The 19,758-nt window shown below is 38.4% G+C and overlaps 1 protein-coding gene and 1 long non-coding RNA gene across 5 annotated transcripts in view; one reads left to right on the forward strand and one right to left on the reverse strand.

Moving 5' to 3' along the window:
* The first annotated feature begins 3,063 nt into the window (after positions 1 to 3,063).
* The window catches only part of LOC112678304 (uncharacterized), a 37,787-nt gene continuing 21,092 nt past the window's right edge, over positions 3,064 to 19,758 (forward strand). Inside the window, exon 1 of one of the 4 annotated variants that reach the window (XR_003147505.3) lies at positions 3,064 to 3,108. This is a non-coding gene — a long non-coding RNA (uncharacterized LOC112678304). Of the gene's footprint in view, positions 3,109 to 9,455; positions 9,561 to 15,898; positions 15,998 to 18,624; positions 18,765 to 19,758 lie in introns of those variants that run through there. The other 3 variants (XR_003147524.3, XR_004805628.2, XR_007402562.1) reach the window with 3 other exon arrangements.
* The window catches only part of LONRF1 (LON peptidase N-terminal domain and ring finger 1), a 36,958-nt gene continuing 33,274 nt past the window's right edge, over positions 16,075 to 19,758 (reverse strand). Inside the window, exon 12 of the mRNA XM_025477367.3 lies at positions 16,075 to 17,890. Coding sequence (XP_025333152.1) covers positions 17,732 to 17,890 — 159 coding nt within the window. The 3' untranslated portion in view covers positions 16,075 to 17,731. The remainder of the gene's footprint in view (positions 17,891 to 19,758) is intronic.

Below are 19,758 nucleotides of genomic sequence, written 5' to 3' on the forward strand. Positions count from 1 at the left end.
CTTTGTTTTAAAAATCTCTTGTCTGATATAATTATGCTATCTACTTTCTTTGCACTTCCATTTACATAATAATTGCTTTTCCATCCCTTTACTTTCAGTCTGCAGGTGTGTTTAGTGCTGAATGAGTCTCTTATAGGCAGCATATAGATGGGTCTTCCTTTTTTTTTAAATCTATTCTGTCTTCCTGTGTCTTTTGATTGGAAGAGTCAGAACATTTATATTCAAAGGTAATTATTGATAGGTATGCTCTTATTGCCATTTTGTTACTTGCTTTTGTAGTTCTTTTCTGATCCTGTCTTCTCTTGCTCTCTTCTATCATAGTTTGCTGGGTTTCTTTAGTGAAATACTTGAATTTCTTTCTCCATTTTTTACATATCACAGAGTTTTCATTTCTGGTTACCATTAGATTTATATATAACATGCATATAGCAGTCTATATTAAGTTGATGGTTGCTTGTGTTTAAACCTATTCTAAAAGCACTAAAGGAGCTTTTTACTCCTCTTTACTAGAGGAACATTTTTACTCCTCTTCCCCTGATACCATACTGTAGGTATGCAGTGTTATAGTTTACATCCTTTTATTTTTTTTGAATCCTTAGACTGATTCTTACAGATATACTTAATTTTACTGCTTTTGTGCTTCCTACTTTTCTTATTGCTGCTTATGGTGTCTCTATTCCACTTAAAGACTCCCCTTTCTCATATGTAGGGCTGGTTTAGTGGTCATGAATTCCTTCACCTTTTGTTTGGGAAACTCTTTATCTCTCTTCCTGGACTGAATGATAGCCTTGCTGAATACAGTATTCTTGGCTACAGATTTTTCTCTTCTCAGCATTTTGAATATATCATGCCACCGCCTCTGGCCTACAGAACTTTTGAAATACCCACTGATAACCTTATGGGGTCTCTTGTATGTAACTGGTTTTGTTTTTGTTTTTATTCTCTTGCAGCTTTTAAAATTATCTTAATCCCTTTTTTTTTTTTTGGCATTTTAATTACTATGTGTCTAGGTGTTGACCTCCTTGGGTTGATTTTTTTTTTTTTTTTTTTTTGTGGGAGGACAGGGTGGGGGTGCAGGGGTGCAGGGAACACAGACTGTGTCTCCTTGGATCTGTGTTTCTGTTTCCTTCCCCAGATTCAGAAAGTTTTCAGCTGTTATTTCCTCTGGTAAATTTTCTGCTCCCTTTACTCCCTCTCTTCTCCTTCGGGATCTGTATAATGCGAATGTTGCTATACCTGATGGTGTTCCTGAGTTCCCGTCATCTATTCTCATTTTTAATTTTTCTTCTGTTCAGCTTGATTGTTTTCCATTACTATCTCTCTAGGTTGCTGATCCATTCTTCCTCTAGTCTATTTGTTCCCTGTGGTATGTTTTTAATTTCAGTTACTGAGTTCTTCATCTCTGATAAGTTCTTTTTTTGTGTTTTCTATCTCTTTTTTGAGGGGCTCACTGAGATCTACTTTTTTTTTCAAGTCTAGTGAGTATATTTATGACCCTTAGTTTAAATTCTCTATCAAGTATATTTATCTCCATTTTTTAATTTTTATCTTTTTTATTTTATTATTATTATTATTATTATTATTATTATTATTATTATTTTATTTTAGCTCCCTTGCTGTGCTTTTGTCCTGTTTTCATTTGGCACATATTCTTCTGTCTACTCCTTCTGTCTAAATCTCTGTTTCTGGGCAGCCCGGGTGGTTCAGCGGTTGAGCATCTGCCTTCAACCCAGAGCCTGAGCCTAGGGACCTGGGATCAAGTCCCATGTTGGGCTCCCTGCATGGAGCCTTTTTCTCCCTCTGCCTGTGTCTCTCATGAATAAATAAAATATTTTTTTAAAAAGTTAAATAAATCTCTGTTTCTATGTGTTAGGAAAGTCTATGTCTCCAGTTCTTGAAAGTTGTGACCTTCTGAAGAAGAGATCCTGTAGAGCCTGCAATGCACTTTACCCTGTTCACCAGAACCTAGCACTTCCAGGGTGTCTCCAATGTGTGTTTTGTGTGCCCTGTTGTTGTAGCTGAGCTGTGTTTTGCCTTCAGTCCGATCATTTGCAATGGCTCTTTTTACCTGTTGTGGGTAGAGTTTGATCCCTGTGTTGGCCAGTCTGGGCTTCAGACCAGGTGTTTGCCAGAGATGCAATAGTACCTCCTTGCAGGTACCTTCCCTGTGTTGTCCCCTGAGCAGATTTTGTTGGTGGGTGGGGGCTGCAGTGAGACCATTTGACTGCTCCCAGCCCATTGCTGGGGCAGCAGTTGAACTGGTGTGTGTGGTTTTCTTCCCCTCTCCCTGAGGCAGGAGTCATTTTATGGTGGCACTGACCCCTGTGGCAGCTGCTTGCACAATGACACACTTATGGTGCTAGTTTGGATGTATACCTGTGGAGGGCGTGCTGGAGGGAATGAGTCCACAGGAGAACTTGGGCGCAAGGCACACTGTTAGCAAACTAGGTGGAGAATGTTGGAATTGTGTTCTTTCCCACAGAAGTCCCTGTATATAGGCTGGGGGGCAGGTGAGGGAAGTGGTACCTGCCAGCAATTCTGTTCTTAGAGAAGTCTTCCAAAGATCCCTGCCCTTCCAGGATACTCTCTGAGGTTAGTAAATAAATCTTACCATATACTCCAGGCATCTTTCAAACTGCTGTTTCTATGACATATCAGAGGTCCATTTGTTGTGCAGTCTCTTTAAGGGCAGGAGCTCAGTTTCCACTCACTCTTCTGGCTCTCCAGAGCCACACTCACTAGTTTTTAAAGTTCTGGGTGTTAAGCCTCACTGATTGTAAAAACTCATGAAGTTAGGCATCTCTGGTTTTCAAAGCCAAATGTTATCAGGGATTTGTCTTCTAAATGTGGGTCTCCTGCACTTGGGGTGCTTGCTCTTAGGTCTACTCCTCTCCCTTCTGTGTGCCTACAGCATTCCTGCCTCACATGGACCTTCCTGCAGGTCAGTTTGGCTGCTGACCATGTCTGTGTCCTCCTGCCCTCCTTGATGTGGCCTCTTCTCTACATTTTGCTTTGGAGAATCTTCTGTCAGTCTTTGGGGCATTGTTTACACTGACTGGGTGTTACCTAGGTGACAAGGTGTTATCTAGGTTACCTCCATGTAACAAGGTAAGCCTAGGATCCTCTTCTGCCATTTCCCCTAGTCTTAATTTTGAAAATCTTACCAAGTTGATGGTAACATAAATCATTTATTCTTGTATATCCAGATATCTAGTCATTCTGTACATGCTTATGGAGTAACTAGTATAGGTATAAGGTGCTACAACCATTCAGATATTTTGACTTGGGATGGAAGGATGGGTTTTCCTGTCTACGTGTCTCACATTTACCAGCTAGGCTGAGTGGATTTATAGATAGATATTCTTGGATCCAAAGGCATGATGATTATTTTGAGTACGACCTGCTGATTTATCTCTAAGTTCCTTCCTTTCCTCATGTTTGGCAATTTTATCTCTATCTACAAATTTTCTACCTCTAGCGACTAGAATCAGTTATAATCTGAGAAAGGAAATTTTCAACCAGTTGCAACCATGCTTCCACATGGCTTTTGCATCATAATCCTTGTCAGTCTGAAATGAAGGCTGTAGTAATGTCCTGAGGCCACTATAGCAATGTGCACCACCTTGTTTCCTACAGCTTTGTAGTAAATCTTGAAATCAGGAAGTGTGAGGCCTTCAACCTTTTTTTAACAATTGTTTTTAGCATTTCCATTCATTTTAGCATGGTTTATTCAATTCTTCATAACAAGGGCATCTATATGCCTAAGGAATATTGGTCAGTAGTTTCCTTGTGGTTATTTTTGGCAGCTAGGAATAAAGCTGATTTTTTAAGAAACCTATGAAATAGAGAAAAACTATAACACAATACTGTGAAATGAATTTCTTATCATTGAAGTAGCATTTGAAAAGATTAAAGAACACTTCAGATAAAGACATTAAAAATCAGAGTTAACATGGGGCCTGCATGGTTCAGTGGGTTGGGCATCTGACTCTTGATTTTGGCTCCAGTCATGATCTCAGGGTTGTGAGACAGAGCTCTGCATTAGCCTCCATGCTGATGTGGAGACTATTTGAGATTCCTTTCTCTTAAAAAGAAAAAAAAAATCAGCATTAACCTAGGGGCACCTGGGTGGCTCAGTGGTTGAGCATCTGCCTTCGGCTCAGGTCATGATCCTGGGGTCCCGGGATCAAGTCCCCACATCAGGCTCCCCACAGGGAGCCTGCTTCCCCTTCTTCCTGTGTCTCTGTCTCTCTGTGTCTCTCATGAATGAATAAATAAATAAAATCTTAAAAAAAAAAGATTTAAGTGAACATATTGATTGCCTTGCAGAAGAACAAAAACAGCCTAGAGAACTGAAAACAGAGGTAAGGATACAAGAGAAAGTAAGAGATCTAGAAGATAGAGGAAGAACAGTCAATAGAAGAAAATAAGCAAATTATTTTTTTAAATTATATTCAGGAGAACTTTTTAGAAATAAAAAGTCTGAGTCTACATATTGAAAGAGTCCACCATATACCTATGAAAACTGAGGTATAATGTTTGAGTCCTTGACTTACAAACTATTGGCCTCAAATGAACTTTTGTTTTTAAGTTGGAGGCTCCAGGTAAAAATCTAGATCACTTAAAAAAAGAACAAAAGCCAGTCTGGCATTATACTTGCAGCAGATATATATATATTTATGCGTGCGCACACACACACACACACACACACACACGTCAGCTGTGGTGTCTGGTACTTAGGAGCAGTTTGGTTAATAGCAACTATTGCAACTATTTCAGTTGCCACTTGCCTGTTTGGGGGTTGAGCATTTGACTGCAAGAGATAAGCCACAGGTCTGTTCTAATTCCACTGATGTGGAAATATTCTTGGAACTAAAGGTATGTTTTTCTTTCCCTCCCTGGGTTGCATAAGGAGTTCTTAAAACCTTTCACCTTGCCATTTTGTTTCTTTTTGTCCTTGCTTAGACATGTTCTAGCATGTACTACTGCTCAACAATGATTTACTCTGTATGCTGCTACATCTTTATTTCTTTTCCTTCATACTCAATTTGTTGCTAATAGTAAAATTCACTTCAGTAGCTCCACATACACACACCCTTCCCCTCCCTTCTTCTTCCTCTCTTGTCTTTCCTTCTTTGCCTTTTGGAAATATCTGCTCTGCTTTTGTTTCCTTGGCATATCTTAACTAATTTCAGTGGCACTGGTTTATAATGAATCAAGTGGATTAAAGTTTGGCAATTATTCATTGGGTGCTCAGCAATAAGGGCACTTCAAAGAACACAGAAGCTGGGTAGCCCAGGTGGCTCAGCGGTTCAGCACCTCCTTCAGCCCGGGGTTGATTCTGGAGACCCGGGATTGAGTCCCATGTCAGGCTCCCTGCATGGAGCCTGCTTCTGCCTCTGCCTGTGTCTCTGCCTCTCTCTCTTACTCTCTGTGTCTCTCATAAATAAATAAAATCTTTAAAAAAAGAATACAGAAGCTATTTTAAAAACAGGGCACATAATTGTACAAGATTTTCCTTACTTACATGTTATATACCATTATTCTATTGTTTGCTTTGTTTTAATTTGGATTTCTGCTATTTGAAATGACATGAAGCGATAAGAATATCCTCCGTGAAACTGAGTGAACAATATAAAACATGGAAAAAGTACAATACATAATGGATGTTATAATCAGGACTGGCAGCAATATAGGGCAAAGCAGAAAGTTTATATTGTTTGAGAGATTAGGCATTTGTTTGACAGAAGAGTAATGATTTTTTTTTTTCTAGTTCAGCCTTGGAGGACAAGTAGAATTTCACTATCTAGGGTAAAGGAATATAGCTTCTAAGGCAAAGAATCAATGCACAGGGGTGTCAGTGGAGGGTTCTTGGAGACTGTGTCTTAGGAAAGATGTGACAAAATGTAATAAGAGGCTGGGGAGCACCATAGGCTGAAGCAGAGCTAAAGAAGTTAGACTTTATTCTTCCTCTGAAAGCAACCACCAGAAGTTTTCAAGCCAGGGAACGGAATGATTAGATGAGAATTTTGGAAAGATTTTTCTTGAAGTGGTGAAGGTGGCAAGACTATCAGAATAATTAACAAGAAGAAGTGGTCTACCCAGGCAGTCTTCAAACATTTTTGCCTATGAAGTCCCTAAAAAATTTGAAAACTATGCTCCTCTTCACATATTTTAAGTTGAAGTGTTTTAATCATAAATTTTAGTACAAAAAAAGTACAATTTTCAGCTCATAGTAACAAGATTTTAAAATAAAACAGCATAAGACTATTTTAAATGTATTCAATGGAATAAATATGATAGCAATTTGATCTTACCAATAACCAATTGTTAAAAATATATAATTCTCCTTTAATCCTTTCATTGTTTAACTTCCATCCCACTATCCCTCCAAGAATGTTAGTTATATAACATATTTTATGCTTGAAAGTCTCTTATTAATCATGATATATTTTTGCAACAACACACACATACATACATATATATATTGTATGTGCGCATGCCAGACCCAAATCTCTTGAAGCCAGAAATTAAAAATTGAACCACCTACTTGAAATAGTTTTTTTTTTAATTTTTAAATATTTTATTTATTTATTCATGAGAGGCACAGAGAGAGAGAGGCAGAGACACAGGCAGAGGGAGAAGCAGGCTCCATGTAGGGAGCCTGATGTGAGACTCGATTCCGGGACTCCAGAATCAGCCCCTAGGCCGAAGGCAGGCGCCCAACCACTGAGCCACCCAGGTGTCCCTGAAATAGTTTTAATAGAGGCGGTCATATAAGGAGGACAAGTATATCAATGAATTATCCTGCGATATATCCGAATTATATAGTGCAGTTTCTGAATATAACCAAAGTTCGTCTTACACAAGATTCTTGATGTGGCAAAAAGTAATAAATTCAACTTTACATTCTCACTCTGAGGAAGGTAATAGTGTTTGATAATGCTACTTTACTTCCTGAAAATAAATTTTTAAACAGATTTTATTGATTTATTCATGAGAGACACACAGAGGCAGAGACACAGGGAGAAACCAACTCCCCACAGGGAGCCTGATGCAGGACTGGATCCCGGGACTCCAGGATCACACTCTGGGCCAAAGGCAGACGCTCAACTGCTGAGCCATCCAGGCGCCCCTGAAAATAAATTTCTAAGACAGCCAGGGTTGTTTCTGAATTGCATAAGTGGAAAGTCAACCCAAATTCCAGATTCACATTTCTCCACTCTTCTGAATTTCACTTCTTCAGGACTGCTGCAAGCTGCAGAATTGTAGCAAACCCCTGAAAGCAATGACAATTCCCACTCTTCTTTTGTCTTCTAAAATGAGAGTTGAATCTTTGCTGTCTTTCTTGCTTTTGGTCCTCTTTAAGGATAAATCAAAAATTTATTCCGTGAATATCAAATCAAATGGCCAAAGACTGATTTTGGACAATGTCAGATCAGACATTTTTTTATCAATCAATCAATCAATCCCAGGTTGTATAGCCTAGAACATTCTCCACTTAGACACTTCTATATTCCTGCCGTTCCTGAGTATACCTGTTTAATGATTTAATAGAAGTCCATCTTTAGGAGTTCACTGTTATACATTTAGTTATAGTAATAATGGCTATTTCTCATTTGAGTAGCTGCTCTTCTGTTGCATGTTTTATATACATTGTCTCTAATCCCTATTTTGAAAAGGAGGAAACTGAGGTTTATATATGAAAATACCTACCCAAGCCCAAATGGCTATTTTTAAAAAATTTTTTTTTTGGAGTTCAATTTGCCAACATTTAGCATAACACCCAGTACTCATCCTGCCAAGTGCCCCCCCTCAGTCCAAATAGCTAGTTAGTAAGGGGGCCTGGACTTAAACTTTGTTCCCCTACTGTTTCTTAAAGTGGTATCCTTTGAAATATAGCCACTTGAAGAATGTGCTACAGTCTATGAAGTTCATGATAGGCTGTAAAAGTGTCAGCCTGAAAAAGTCATTTAACTTTATTTTCTATATTGTTCCCATTACAAAAGAAAAAAGCCGTATTAGAAGAATTCTATGTTTTTAAAAATTAATTTTTAAAATTCCAGTATAATTAACACAGTGATATATTAGTTTCAGGTGTACAACATAGAGATTCAATAATTATATTACTCAGTGCTTATCATGGTAGGTATCTTAATATCCTTCACCTATTTCACCCTCCCCTACCCCCAGCCACCTGCCTTCCGGTTATCATTAGTTTGTTCTCTATAAGTCAAAGTCTGTCTTTTTGTTTGTCCTTTTTTTCTTTGCTCATTTGTTGCTTATATTCCACATATGAGGGAAATCATATGGCATTTGTCTCTGACTTACATCACTTAGCATTACACTCTCTAGATCCACCCATGGTGTTGCAAATGGCAAGATTTCACTTTTTTTTTTCATTGCTGAGCAAAATTCCATTATATATATATAATTGGGTCAACCAAGCAATCATATATATATATCTTATTTATCCATTTATCAATCAATAGACAATAGGGCAATAGGGTTGGTTCTCTATTTTGGCCACTGTAAATAGCCAAATGCTTCAACAAATAGAGAGGTGCACATATATTTTCAAATTAGTGTTTTTGTATCCTTTGGGTAAATACTCAGTAGTGGAATTACTAGATCATATGGTAATCCTATTTTTACTTTTTGGGGAATCCCCATACTCTCTGTCCGCTTCTATTTTTTTTGGAATAGTTTGAAAAGAATAGGGGTTAACTCTTCATTAAATATCTAGCAGTATCTGCCTGTGAAGCAGTATGGTCCTGGACTTTTCTCTGGTTGGAAGTCGTTTACTTATTCAATTTTATTGCCAGTAATTGGTCCATTCAAATTTTCTATTTCTTCCTGCTTCAGTTTTGGGGGGTTATATGTTTCTGGGAATTTATCCATTTCTTCAAGATGGTCCAGTTTGCTATATAATTTTTCATAATCTCTTATAATCCATTGTCTTTCTGTGGTGTTGGCTGTTATTTCTCTGCTCTAATCTCTATTATATCTTTCCTTCTACTGGTTTTGGGTTTTGTTATTCTTCATAGAATTATTCTATGAGCTAGCTCCTTTAGGTGTAAGGTTAGTTTGAGATTTTTCTTGCTTCTTGAGGTAGGCCTGTATTGCTATCAACTTCCCTCTTAGAATAGCTTTTGCTGCATCCCAGAGATTTTGGACCATTGTGTTTTCATTTTCATTTGTCTTCATGTGTTTTTTGGAATACTCTGATTGCTTGGTTGACCCATTTACTTTTCAGTAGCATGTTATTTAACCTACATGTATTTGTGTTCATTCAATTTTTTTTCTTGTGTTTTATTTCTAGTTTCATTGTGGTTGGAAAAGAGTGTGGCATGTCTTCAGTGTTTTTGAATTTGTTTAGACTTGTTTTGCATCCTAATATGTGATCTATTCTGAAGAATGTTCCCTGTGCACTTGAAAAGAATGTATTCTGCTGTTCTAGGATGGAATGTTCTGAATATATCAGATTCATCTAGTCCAATGCGTCATTCAAAGTTGCTGCTTCCTGGTTGATTTTCTGTTTGGAGGATCTATCCATTGATGTAAGTGAGGTGTTAAAGTGCTTTACTAGTATTATATTACTTATCAATTACTTTCCTTATGTTTGTTAATACGTGCTTTACATATTTGGGTGCTCCCGTATTGGGTGCATAAATATTTACAATAGTTATATCTTCTTGGATAGTTCTCTTCATGATCATGTAGTGTTCTTCATCTCTTGTTACATTCTTTGTAACACAGGTCTGTGTCCTGTGTGAAGTCTTGCTACCCTAGCTTTCTTTTCACTTCCATTTGCATAGTAATTGCTTTTCCATCCTTTTACTTTCAATCTGCAGGTGTCTTTAGGTTTGAAATGAGTTTCTTGTAGGCAGCATGTAGATGAGTTTTGCTTTTGTATCCATTCTGCCCCCCTGTGTCTTTTGATGAAATGTTTAGTTAATCCATCATCTACATTCAAAGTAATTGTTTTTTTTAGTTGAGAGAAAGCATGAGTGGGTGGTGGGGGGGTGGGTAGGGGCAGATGGAGAGGGAGAGAGAATCTTAGGTGGGCTCCACGCCCAGTGCAGAGCTCTACATGGGGCTCGATCTCACAACCCTGAGATCACGACCTGAGCAGAAATCAGCAGTTGGACACTTAACAAATTGAGCCACAGGCCTCCCTTCTGCCCCAGGTAATTATTGATAGGCTTGTTCTTACTTCCATTTTGTTACTTATTTTAATGATTGTTTTTGTTCTGTTTCTATCTTCCTTTTCTGCTCTTCTTTCATGGTTTGTTGGCTTTCTTTAGTGAGATATTTGTATTCCATTTCTTTATTTTTTGCAATGCTATTACCAGTTGTTTTTTTTTTTTTTTTTAATGGTTACCATTAGGTTTACATGTAACATCTTGTGCAGATAGAAATCTATATTAAGTTAGTGGTTATTTAAGTTTGAACACCTTCCAAAAGCATTAAACTTTTATTCCTCTCCTCCCTCTTCCCCTCTCCATTTTAGATATATAGTGCCATACTTTATACCTTTCATTTTGTGAAACCCTTGACTAATTTTTATAGATCTACCTTTTTGCTTTTGCACTTCCTAGTTTTCTTGTTCCTGCTTGGTGGTTTTCCTTTCCACTTAAAGAATAATCTTTTAATTTTCTTTTTGTGAGGCTGGGCTAGTGGTGAAACATTTTTTTTTTTTTTTTTTTTTTTGCCTGGGATACTCTCTTCTATTTTATTTTTTAAAGATTTTATTTATTTGAGAGAGAGCGAGCAAGAGCATATAAGTAGGGGGAGTGGCAGAGGGAGAGGGACAAGCAGACACCCCCCACCCCCCAGCAGAATGCCTGATGCAGGGCTCGATCCCAGGACATTGAGATCATGACCTGAGTAGAGGGTTGATGTTTAACTGATTGAGCCACCCAGGTGCCCCATCTCCTTCTATTAAATGATGGCCTTGCTGGATCTATTATTCTTGGCTGCAGGTTTTTCTCTTTCAGCACTTTGCATATGCTATGCTCTTCTGCTTGCACAGTTTCTACTGTCTTGTGGATCTGGAAAGCTATTTCTTTCTCCAGATTAGGGAAATTTTCAGCTATTCAAATTTTTGGCCCCCCGTTTATTCCCTCTTCATCTTCTAGGATCTCTATAATGTGTATATTGTTATGCTTCATGGGGTCACTGAGTTCTCTTAGTCTCTTCTCTTGATTCCTTTCCATTACCATATCCTCCAGGTCACTGATCTTTCTGCTTCCCCTAGTCTACTATTCCCTGTAGTGTGTTTTAATTTCAGTTCTTGAGTTCTTCATCTCTGATTGGTTCTTTATTTTCTATTTCTTTGTTGAGGATCTTGCTGAGATCCTCCATTCTTTTCTCAAGTCCAAGGAGTATCTTTGTAATCATTACTTTAAATTCTCCATCAGGCATATTCCTTAACTCCACTTCATTTAGGTCTCATGATTTTGTTCTTTCATTTGGGATCTATTCTTCTGTCTCCTTCTTTGTCTAACTCTTCATGTTTGTTTCTCTGTGTTATTTAAGTCAACTATGTCTCCTGCTCTTGAAAGCAGTGGCCATAGGAAGAAGAGGTCTTGCAGTACCCTGCAGGGCAACATTCCACTTGCTAGAACCTGGTACTTCATGGGTGCCTGTGTGTTGCATGTGCCCTACTATTGTGTCTGAGCTGTATTTGACTTCAGTCATCTGCAATGGCTTTCTTTGCCTGTTGTGGGCAGGACTTGGTGCATGTGATATTAATGTGCCAGTTTGGGGCTGCTTTGGGCTTGTGTTGAGTGAGACCAGATGTTTGCCAAAGCCGCAGTAGCACTACACTGTGGAGCTCTTTTCCTGTGTTGTCCCCTGTGAGGTTTTTGTTAGTGGGTGGGGCCTGCAATCAGACCAGATGTCCGCCCCCAACCTATTGCTGGGACAAATGTCAAACTGATGTGTGGTTATTAACCCCCTTCATGTGGCTCAAGTCACTTTAGAGTGGTCTTGGCCCTGTTGGGCTGCTTGTACACTGCCAGGCTTGTGGCCTCATTTTGGGTGGTCTCCTGCTGAGGGTGGGTTAAAGAGGGCAGGCCTGTAGGAAACACAGGAACTGGTTTCACTGTTAGCAAACTAGGCAGAGTGTGTGGGAGCTGTATTGGTTCCTGCAGGTGTCTGGGTATCTAGGATGGGGGGTGGGGGAAGGAAATGGCGTCTGACAGTTCTTTTGTTCTTGGAGAAGTCTCTTAAAGATGCCTGCTCCTCCAGTGCATGTTCTGAAATTAGTAAGTAGATTTCTTTCCTGTATCGCCCCCAACCACCACCCTTTCTTCTTTCAAACTGCTGCTTCTATGCTGTGTCTGTGGATGTTTGTTGTGTTGTCTCTTTAAGGGTGGGGACTCAGTTTCCTATTATACGCCTGATCTTCCAGAGTGGGGTCTGCTGGTTTTTAAAGTTTTAGGTGTTATTCCACTAATTTTATGAACATGTGATGTTAGGTCCTCTGGTTTTCAAAGACAAATGTTAGGGGGATTCCTCTTCTGTGTGGGTCCCCCCAGGCCTAGGGTCCTTGGTGTGGGGTCTGTATTGTTCCCTTTTCTGTGCTTGCAGTGGTCATCCCTCCTTCCCTGGGACAGTCTCATAGGTCAGCTTGGTTCCCGATCTCATCTCTGCTGTTACATGACATCTTTATATTTAGCTTTAGAAAGTTTGTTCTGCCAAACTTTGTCATTTTCTGCATTATTTACAGTAGTTGAGTGTTATCTAGGTGTGTCTGTGGTACAAAGTGAGTTTAGCATCCTCCTACTCCATCTTTCCTGGAAGTCCTGTGGTTACCATGGTTTAACATCTTTATCACCAAAATGGTTTTCACATTTACTTCTCTTCATATTTCCTAATACTGAACAGTGAAAGGACAATGCCAAATACCCTGAGAGGTTTTTTTTTTTTTTTTTAAGATATATGCCTATACAATCATTCTTTACTACTACTATTTCCAGCCTCCAAGCTTTTGTGTACTTGAAACAGAACAAAGTTGATCAGTGTAACCGTGATGTTCATAAAGGTTCATGTGGTCACAATTTCAAATAGTAAATCCCAAGAGTAACGTAGCTGTAGGTTGAACAGATTAGGTGGCTGGCCATCCCTCTAAGACCTACAGGATTTCTAAAGAAAATATATTACCTGTTGACCTTATCATTTTCATTTTTACCTAGTATCTTCTACTTTTAAAAACATTTTTTATTTAAGAAAGAGCACAAGGGGCAGGCAGAAAGGAGCAGAAGGAGAGGGACAAGCCGTCTCCCCACTGAGTGGGGAGCCCAATGTGGGGCTCAACCCCAGGGCCCTGGGATCATGACCTGAGCCAAAGGCAGACACTTCAATGACTGAGCCATCCAGGTTCCCATGTCTTCTCTTTAATATACCATGTTAATTGTGGCATAATTATACTTTTGAACTATGCTTTTTCACACAGTCTATTTGTTACCAATAGTAGGCACTGGTTGGTTCTAAGTTTTTGCTGTTCTAGAGACATTAAAAGAATATCATCATTCATGTGGATTCTATTTTCTTGAATTAAGGTACTTCCTCTAAAATTAGACTGGGTCAAAGAATATGACCATTTTAATGATCCTTGATATATACATTGCAACATAACTTTCTAAAAAGATTGTTAGCAATTTACACTGCTTCCAAAAATATATGGCTAAGCTTGATTTGGCCATCTCACAACCTTGGTGAGGTGCTTAAAATCAAGTTCTAATTCCATAGCTGTAAAATGTACTCCCTGTCACGCATAAAGCCTGCTATGTCAGAAAGTCAAGTGAATCATTTCCAGACCCTTCTTTACACATTGACCTTCTTAGATGTTTCATAACTTGATATGGCAATAAGGTCGAACCAGATGCCTAGATTCAAAGTCAGTTTCACCACACATTAGCTGTGTAAATCCTTTGACAATTACTTAACTACTTAGTCTTTCAGTTTTCTCATCTGTACAAGAATGCCTGCCTCACAGGATTTTTCTCTGGATTAAATATGGTCTTACTACATTTTCAAAGTAAGCCTATATTCTTTTCAATACTCTAAATCATGCCCTGCCCCCAAACCCTTACAGATACATTGAATTTTGGTGAACAGACAAAAGCTATTTGGAGGCAGGTCTGCAAGAGAACTCATTTATTAAACTGAGTTATAAAGGTTTTATCTGTAAAAATGCTTAACATTTTGAAAATGTTGGCATTTGAACATTGGTTTATGAAGAAAATTCACACTAGATTCATATCATTGGGCCAGTTCTCTCATTGCAGATCAATGCTAGACAACGGAGTTATTGCTATTCTGTTTGTGCTCAGTCTAAGTTTGCCTTGTTCCCTTTAGATGGATGAATCTGGTCCCTGAGAAAGCAAGTAGATTATTCTTTGTCTTGAAGTCTGAGAAAATTACTTGTACTATTTGCTGCTTCTCTTCCACTCTCAAGACACTTCTAGTAGATGGATGTAAAAATTTTGAATCTATCCTCCATATCCCATACTTAATGGATCTATCATTGTGTTCTGGAAGGGGTCCCAATTCAACCTTCCTCCTCATTAATTCATTGCATTCAGGCAGCCCTGGTGGCACAGCGGTTTAGCACCGCCTGCAGCTCAGGGTGTGATCCTGGAGGCCCAGGATCAAGTCTCACGTCGGGCTCCCAAATTCATTGCATTCATTCTTTTATTTAGCTCACCTACTTATTTTTATGATTCATTCACTGATTCAATGAACTTCTATTGAATGTTTTTGCAGTACCAGGGATGGTCTAAAAACATTTCTTAGATTTCTAGAGCTTTTTTGAAATTAAAAAAAGATAATTTTTCTTTTTTGAATCCTCAAATCTAAAGATACTGATTTTGGTGTCTCATTTAGAGGTTTTCCTCAAATTTCTAGAGTTTGTCTATCTTTGTTGTTTGGAATAACAGTCACAGGAAGCCTGCTTCTGTTGATTGTGGAAGAACACTGGAACGCACTACCACATGAGGTAGATCAGTGGTTTGCTCTCTTAGTGTGGGGACTTTCCATCCTACTGGGGATCTGTAGCTAATGTTTCATGGGTCTTCTCTTGGCCCAGTGTCCACATTCTGTGATTTGGCTAGAGAACAGCTGCTGTTGCTGTTACTCAGTCCAAGTAGGGAAGAAGCCAAATGATCTACCTTTGTCAGGTATTATCTCCCCACAAAATCCTCTTGAGTTTTCCAAGACCCTCCCCTAGTTGCGATACAGTCTTCCTCTTCTGCAAAGCTGTGTTCTCAGTCTTCTCTATCAAGTCCCGTTCCCATAGCTCAGAAATTCCTCAAAAGCATTTGTCAATTGATGGATTTTTGGTTTCACAATGTCATTAGATTTTTCTTCCTTTTTTTGTGTGTGTCATTTTTGTTGGATTTGGGGAAGAAGGCAAAGTTATTGCTCTAACCATCTTTATGCAGTCTCTCTTTCTAATTGGCACTTATTTCAGTTGAGTGGTCAGCCTATTAAATCTGTCTAAACTGCTAGGCACCAATCATAATACTCATGAGTGGGTTTATGCATGATTGTTATCTCCTGTAAGTGCCATTAGCAAAGCACAAGGAAAGTACTATGGAGTTCAGAGTTTTAGTTGAGTGAAGGTGTTAAGAGTCTCCTTTGACCAGGAAGATATATGGACATGTAGAGTCAGGTGTATTAAGAGCACCAACTAGCTACTTTGACTTGAAATGTTGAACAGGGACTGAATTTAGTCACTTAGAATAATAAGGGTAAGAATCAGACCTTTTTTCCCCTTTCTGGATAAATGTTATGTAAGATGTAGTAGGAAAATAGCTGTCCAGGGATCCATGAAAATCTATGGACAGAATAATGAACATTCATCACAAAATTAAGGTCAAATGATAAAACTCATGAATTTCCATTAGTATGTATATGTACACAGAGATCATTTAATGCCCATTTGTGTGTCTGCACACACGTGTCACAGATGAAGATTCAGCACCAGGTAAATCCTACTTCCTATCATATATAGTTTAAGAATTATAGGTTAACTTTGCATGTATATTACTACCCAGACACTACTTAACAGGCATTCAATAGTTTATTATAAGAAAGTTTAACACTCCAGGATTGTTGATAAAGTGCTTTCGGGGAATGGCCCACTCTAGATAAAATTCTCAATTAGCATAATCATGGAGGCAAAGGATGGTTCACTAGGCAGTCATTTCCGAATATATTTTATATAAAAAATCTTCACTGTTAAATGATATATTTATGTTTGGAAAATGCTACCTGGGGAATTGGGTCCTGATGTTTAATCAGGGAGTCTCAAATGGGGGTAAGATGAAGAATTTGGTCTTTATCCTAAAGGGACATGGCTTTTTTAAACGCTGAAAAATCGTACTTTAAAGGATTGTTTTAGGGCCTAAGGCCATGTTAAGACACTGCATTGTTTGGTCAAAAAAATGACCCCAAAAAATAGTTTGAAAACTATAAGCTTATGTCTCATGTTACAAAACAGTAAGCAAAACTAATCTCATCTTTATGACACTGACCTAAAATTTAAGAAAAAAATTATTATGAATTTAGCTTTTATTCAAAATTAAATAAGCAAAAGCAAAAGTTTAAGAAACTTTTACAAAGTACTTACATAAAAGAAAGTTAATAGGGACAGTCACAAGTTTGCAACAAATAATTACAAAAGTATCTAGGGCAGCATGAATATAAACCATGTCACAGCATGGTGATCTAATTGTGATATGAATAAGGCATAACTAACATTTGCACCAAGACCAGAATTAAAAAATAAAACATACTTTAAAAGCTTAGTTCTACATTAAGCTTCTTCTCTTCCCCCAGATCCATGATCCTTAATGGATTTATACTATGTAATTTTTTTTAAACAAACACATCATGTCAAACTATAAATTATATAGATGGGCAGTTAATGTGGAAAGTCCCCTAAAATGTACAAACTAACTGGTACTGAATTGAGTTCTCCATTTACCTTTATGTACAATTAAATGTAAACCATAGTTTCACAGTTTTAAGTGTTTTATGAATAGATGCACAGTACCATGGCAGGTTTGCAATTGTTCCTGAAAACTGGCTCTAGGTCCTGCATCCAAAGCCTGTTGGCCACTAGGATGCAAGTATTTACATAAATAAGAAACTGTGTCATAGTCAATGGTCAAGACAGTTCAGCAAGAGCAGTATTTCCAACAAAGAGTGATACTCAATACCATAGTTTACATACTTGTGCAAATAGAAGCATTAGGACAGATTTATCTGAGGCAAATTCAACTCGCAAAAACTTGTATCACTACTGTTGTAAACTTGGGCAATAACCAACCCTCAGCAAGGTCTGCTCTCTATGGCTTTTTTTTTTTTTTTTTTAATTTTAAAGCCAGAGAAAATGCACACACGCGCGCGCACACACACACCCCACATACACACAGTTCTCATTTCGTTTTAGAATATGGTACATAGTGCAACTTCATCACAATGTAGAGGTTTGACACACATTCAGTGCGTGTTTTTCTGTGCAAGTTCTTAGTGGTCTAAGTCCTAGTTGAAGGTATTCATTTGCAGAACCACATGATTCAGGAGGTTGAAGGGAGAAAAAAAAAGGTTTCATTACATTTCTCAAACCAGCACTGGATGTGCAAAAGGCAGCAGACAATCTGGCCATCAACACAGCCAGATTAGGGTAACTTTAAAGGAAGATCCAAGCAGTTAGTTACTTAGATTGGTCTCTAGAAAAATAAGTCAGTATATGCTGTATCTTTGTCAACCGTTCTTTCAAAGACTTCATTGACAAAACTGACAGCTGGTATCGGGGATCTACAGGAAGAACTGCAAGAAGCCACCAACACCATGCAGGTCCATTAGGGGTTGCCTAAAAATAATCAACAGTTTATAGTATTAATAAAATACACATCTATGTAACCAACAAGCTACTTTTCATTGAGCACTTTACTATGTGTCGGCTCCTACCTCAAATTCTTTTAACAATCATGTAAGGAAGGTTATTATACCCATATAAACCGGGGAAACTGAACACCAGAAATATAAATTGCCTAAGACTGAAACCAGTCCTGACTCTATGGCCAGGACGCTTCCCTCTGCACCGCACCGCCTTAGAGCAGGGTCTCTCAACTTCAGGCCTGTGCCTTCTAGCATGTTCAGCATTATCTCTAGCCGCTATCCAATAAGATGCCAGTAGCAGCACCTCAACTGTGACAGTGAAAAATATCTCCAGTTTCATGAGTGAAGTATTAAATGTGAAGAGACAAACATGAATTGAAGTAGCAAGAGAAAAAGTTGGTGAGCTGTCACTGCCAAATGTGCTACGGAGGCAAAACCATCCTAATTAAATATCAATTAAGTTAAAAATGTCTTCAAAGAACTATGAAATTCTAGGCAACATATAAAAGGTCTCAGCCTCCAGTTTTGCTTGAAAAAATAAACATTGCCAGCAAAGAAGTCCTTCTGATGTTATAAGGGCTATATCTGATGGCTAACGAAAGAACTTGGAATTTTTTTTTTTTTTTTTTTTTTTTATTTTTTTTTTATTTTTTTTTTTTTTTGTTAGAACTTGGAATTTATACAGAAGAATTTTTAAGTCACTTCTACTGCACACTGGATTGCTTCTTATTGAACCTGAAACCTGGTTCAAAATGACAAAAACCGCTCCTGAGATCAATGTTGTATCCCTCCAGATTCTTCGAGAGTCAAACCAGAGTTGCTGTATTTTTGGACTATGTTTTCAGGTCAGTATCACTACCACCTCCTTCTTGCATTTCAGAGAGGTCAGAAACATTTCCCAGAATCCCCTCTCTCAGACAGTTCTTGGTTAGACTTGGCAAAGGAGAGGCATACTTCTGTGAGATGTGGAAGTTGGAAGAGAAGAAACCATTGTTCTCCAGAGACTGTTGTAAAGTGTTGGCAGATCCGCAGAGCCTTCCTGAGAATACTTAAGAACCACCTGCTACAGTGTTACAGACTGCTGCTGATAGGTGCCTCCCTGGGATTCCTAAGAATTACAGAAACTTCCCTGCATGTTCTGGAGGAGATGGTGCTTTACTGGTGTCAGGCTGAGAGATCTATGGTGGCAGCTCCCTGTCTCCCATCAGTGATGTCCCTGATCTTCACTCTTGCAGCTCTGCCAACAGCTGTGTCAACTCTACATCCTACAATAAACTTTTCAGCCTGGATTATACAGAGTGGCTGCTTTTGTTTTCATGACCAAATACTGATCTACAATAATAATACTAGAAAGCAAGGGCAGAGGACTGAATAATAAAAGGGGAAGGTGGTGAAAGGAATGTTGAGTTTTTACATTTAAAATTTACTTGCTCAATTTTATGATCAAAGGCTATCTCTATCAAGTTTACTCAGATTCTGGTAGCCTGGATAAAACAAATGTGTGGCAACTAGTCTGTAAGACACACAATGAGTACCCATTTGGAGATGGTCTGATGTTAGTTCAGGTCCAGGTGAAGGATTCAACTGGGAATCAGACAGACTTGGACCATCCTTTGAAAACTAGGATGAGAAGCAGTGTCCATCACAGTGGGATCTATTCTCTCTCCCTCTTCATATATTTATTTATAGCCAATACATTATGAAATCTGCTAACATAACCATGTTATTCAATTCAAAATGCTTAGGCCTAAAAGTTGGTGTTTGGATAGGTCTATCATCAGACTTTTCAGAATGGGGATACTTCTTCTTGTGCATCTTATGGTACCCTACTGCACATGT

Source organism: Canis lupus, chromosome 16, assembly GCF_003254725.2.
Source record: "Canis lupus dingo isolate Sandy chromosome 16, ASM325472v2, whole genome shotgun sequence".
NCBI classification, from domain to species: domain Eukaryota; kingdom Metazoa; phylum Chordata; class Mammalia; order Carnivora; family Canidae; genus Canis; species Canis lupus.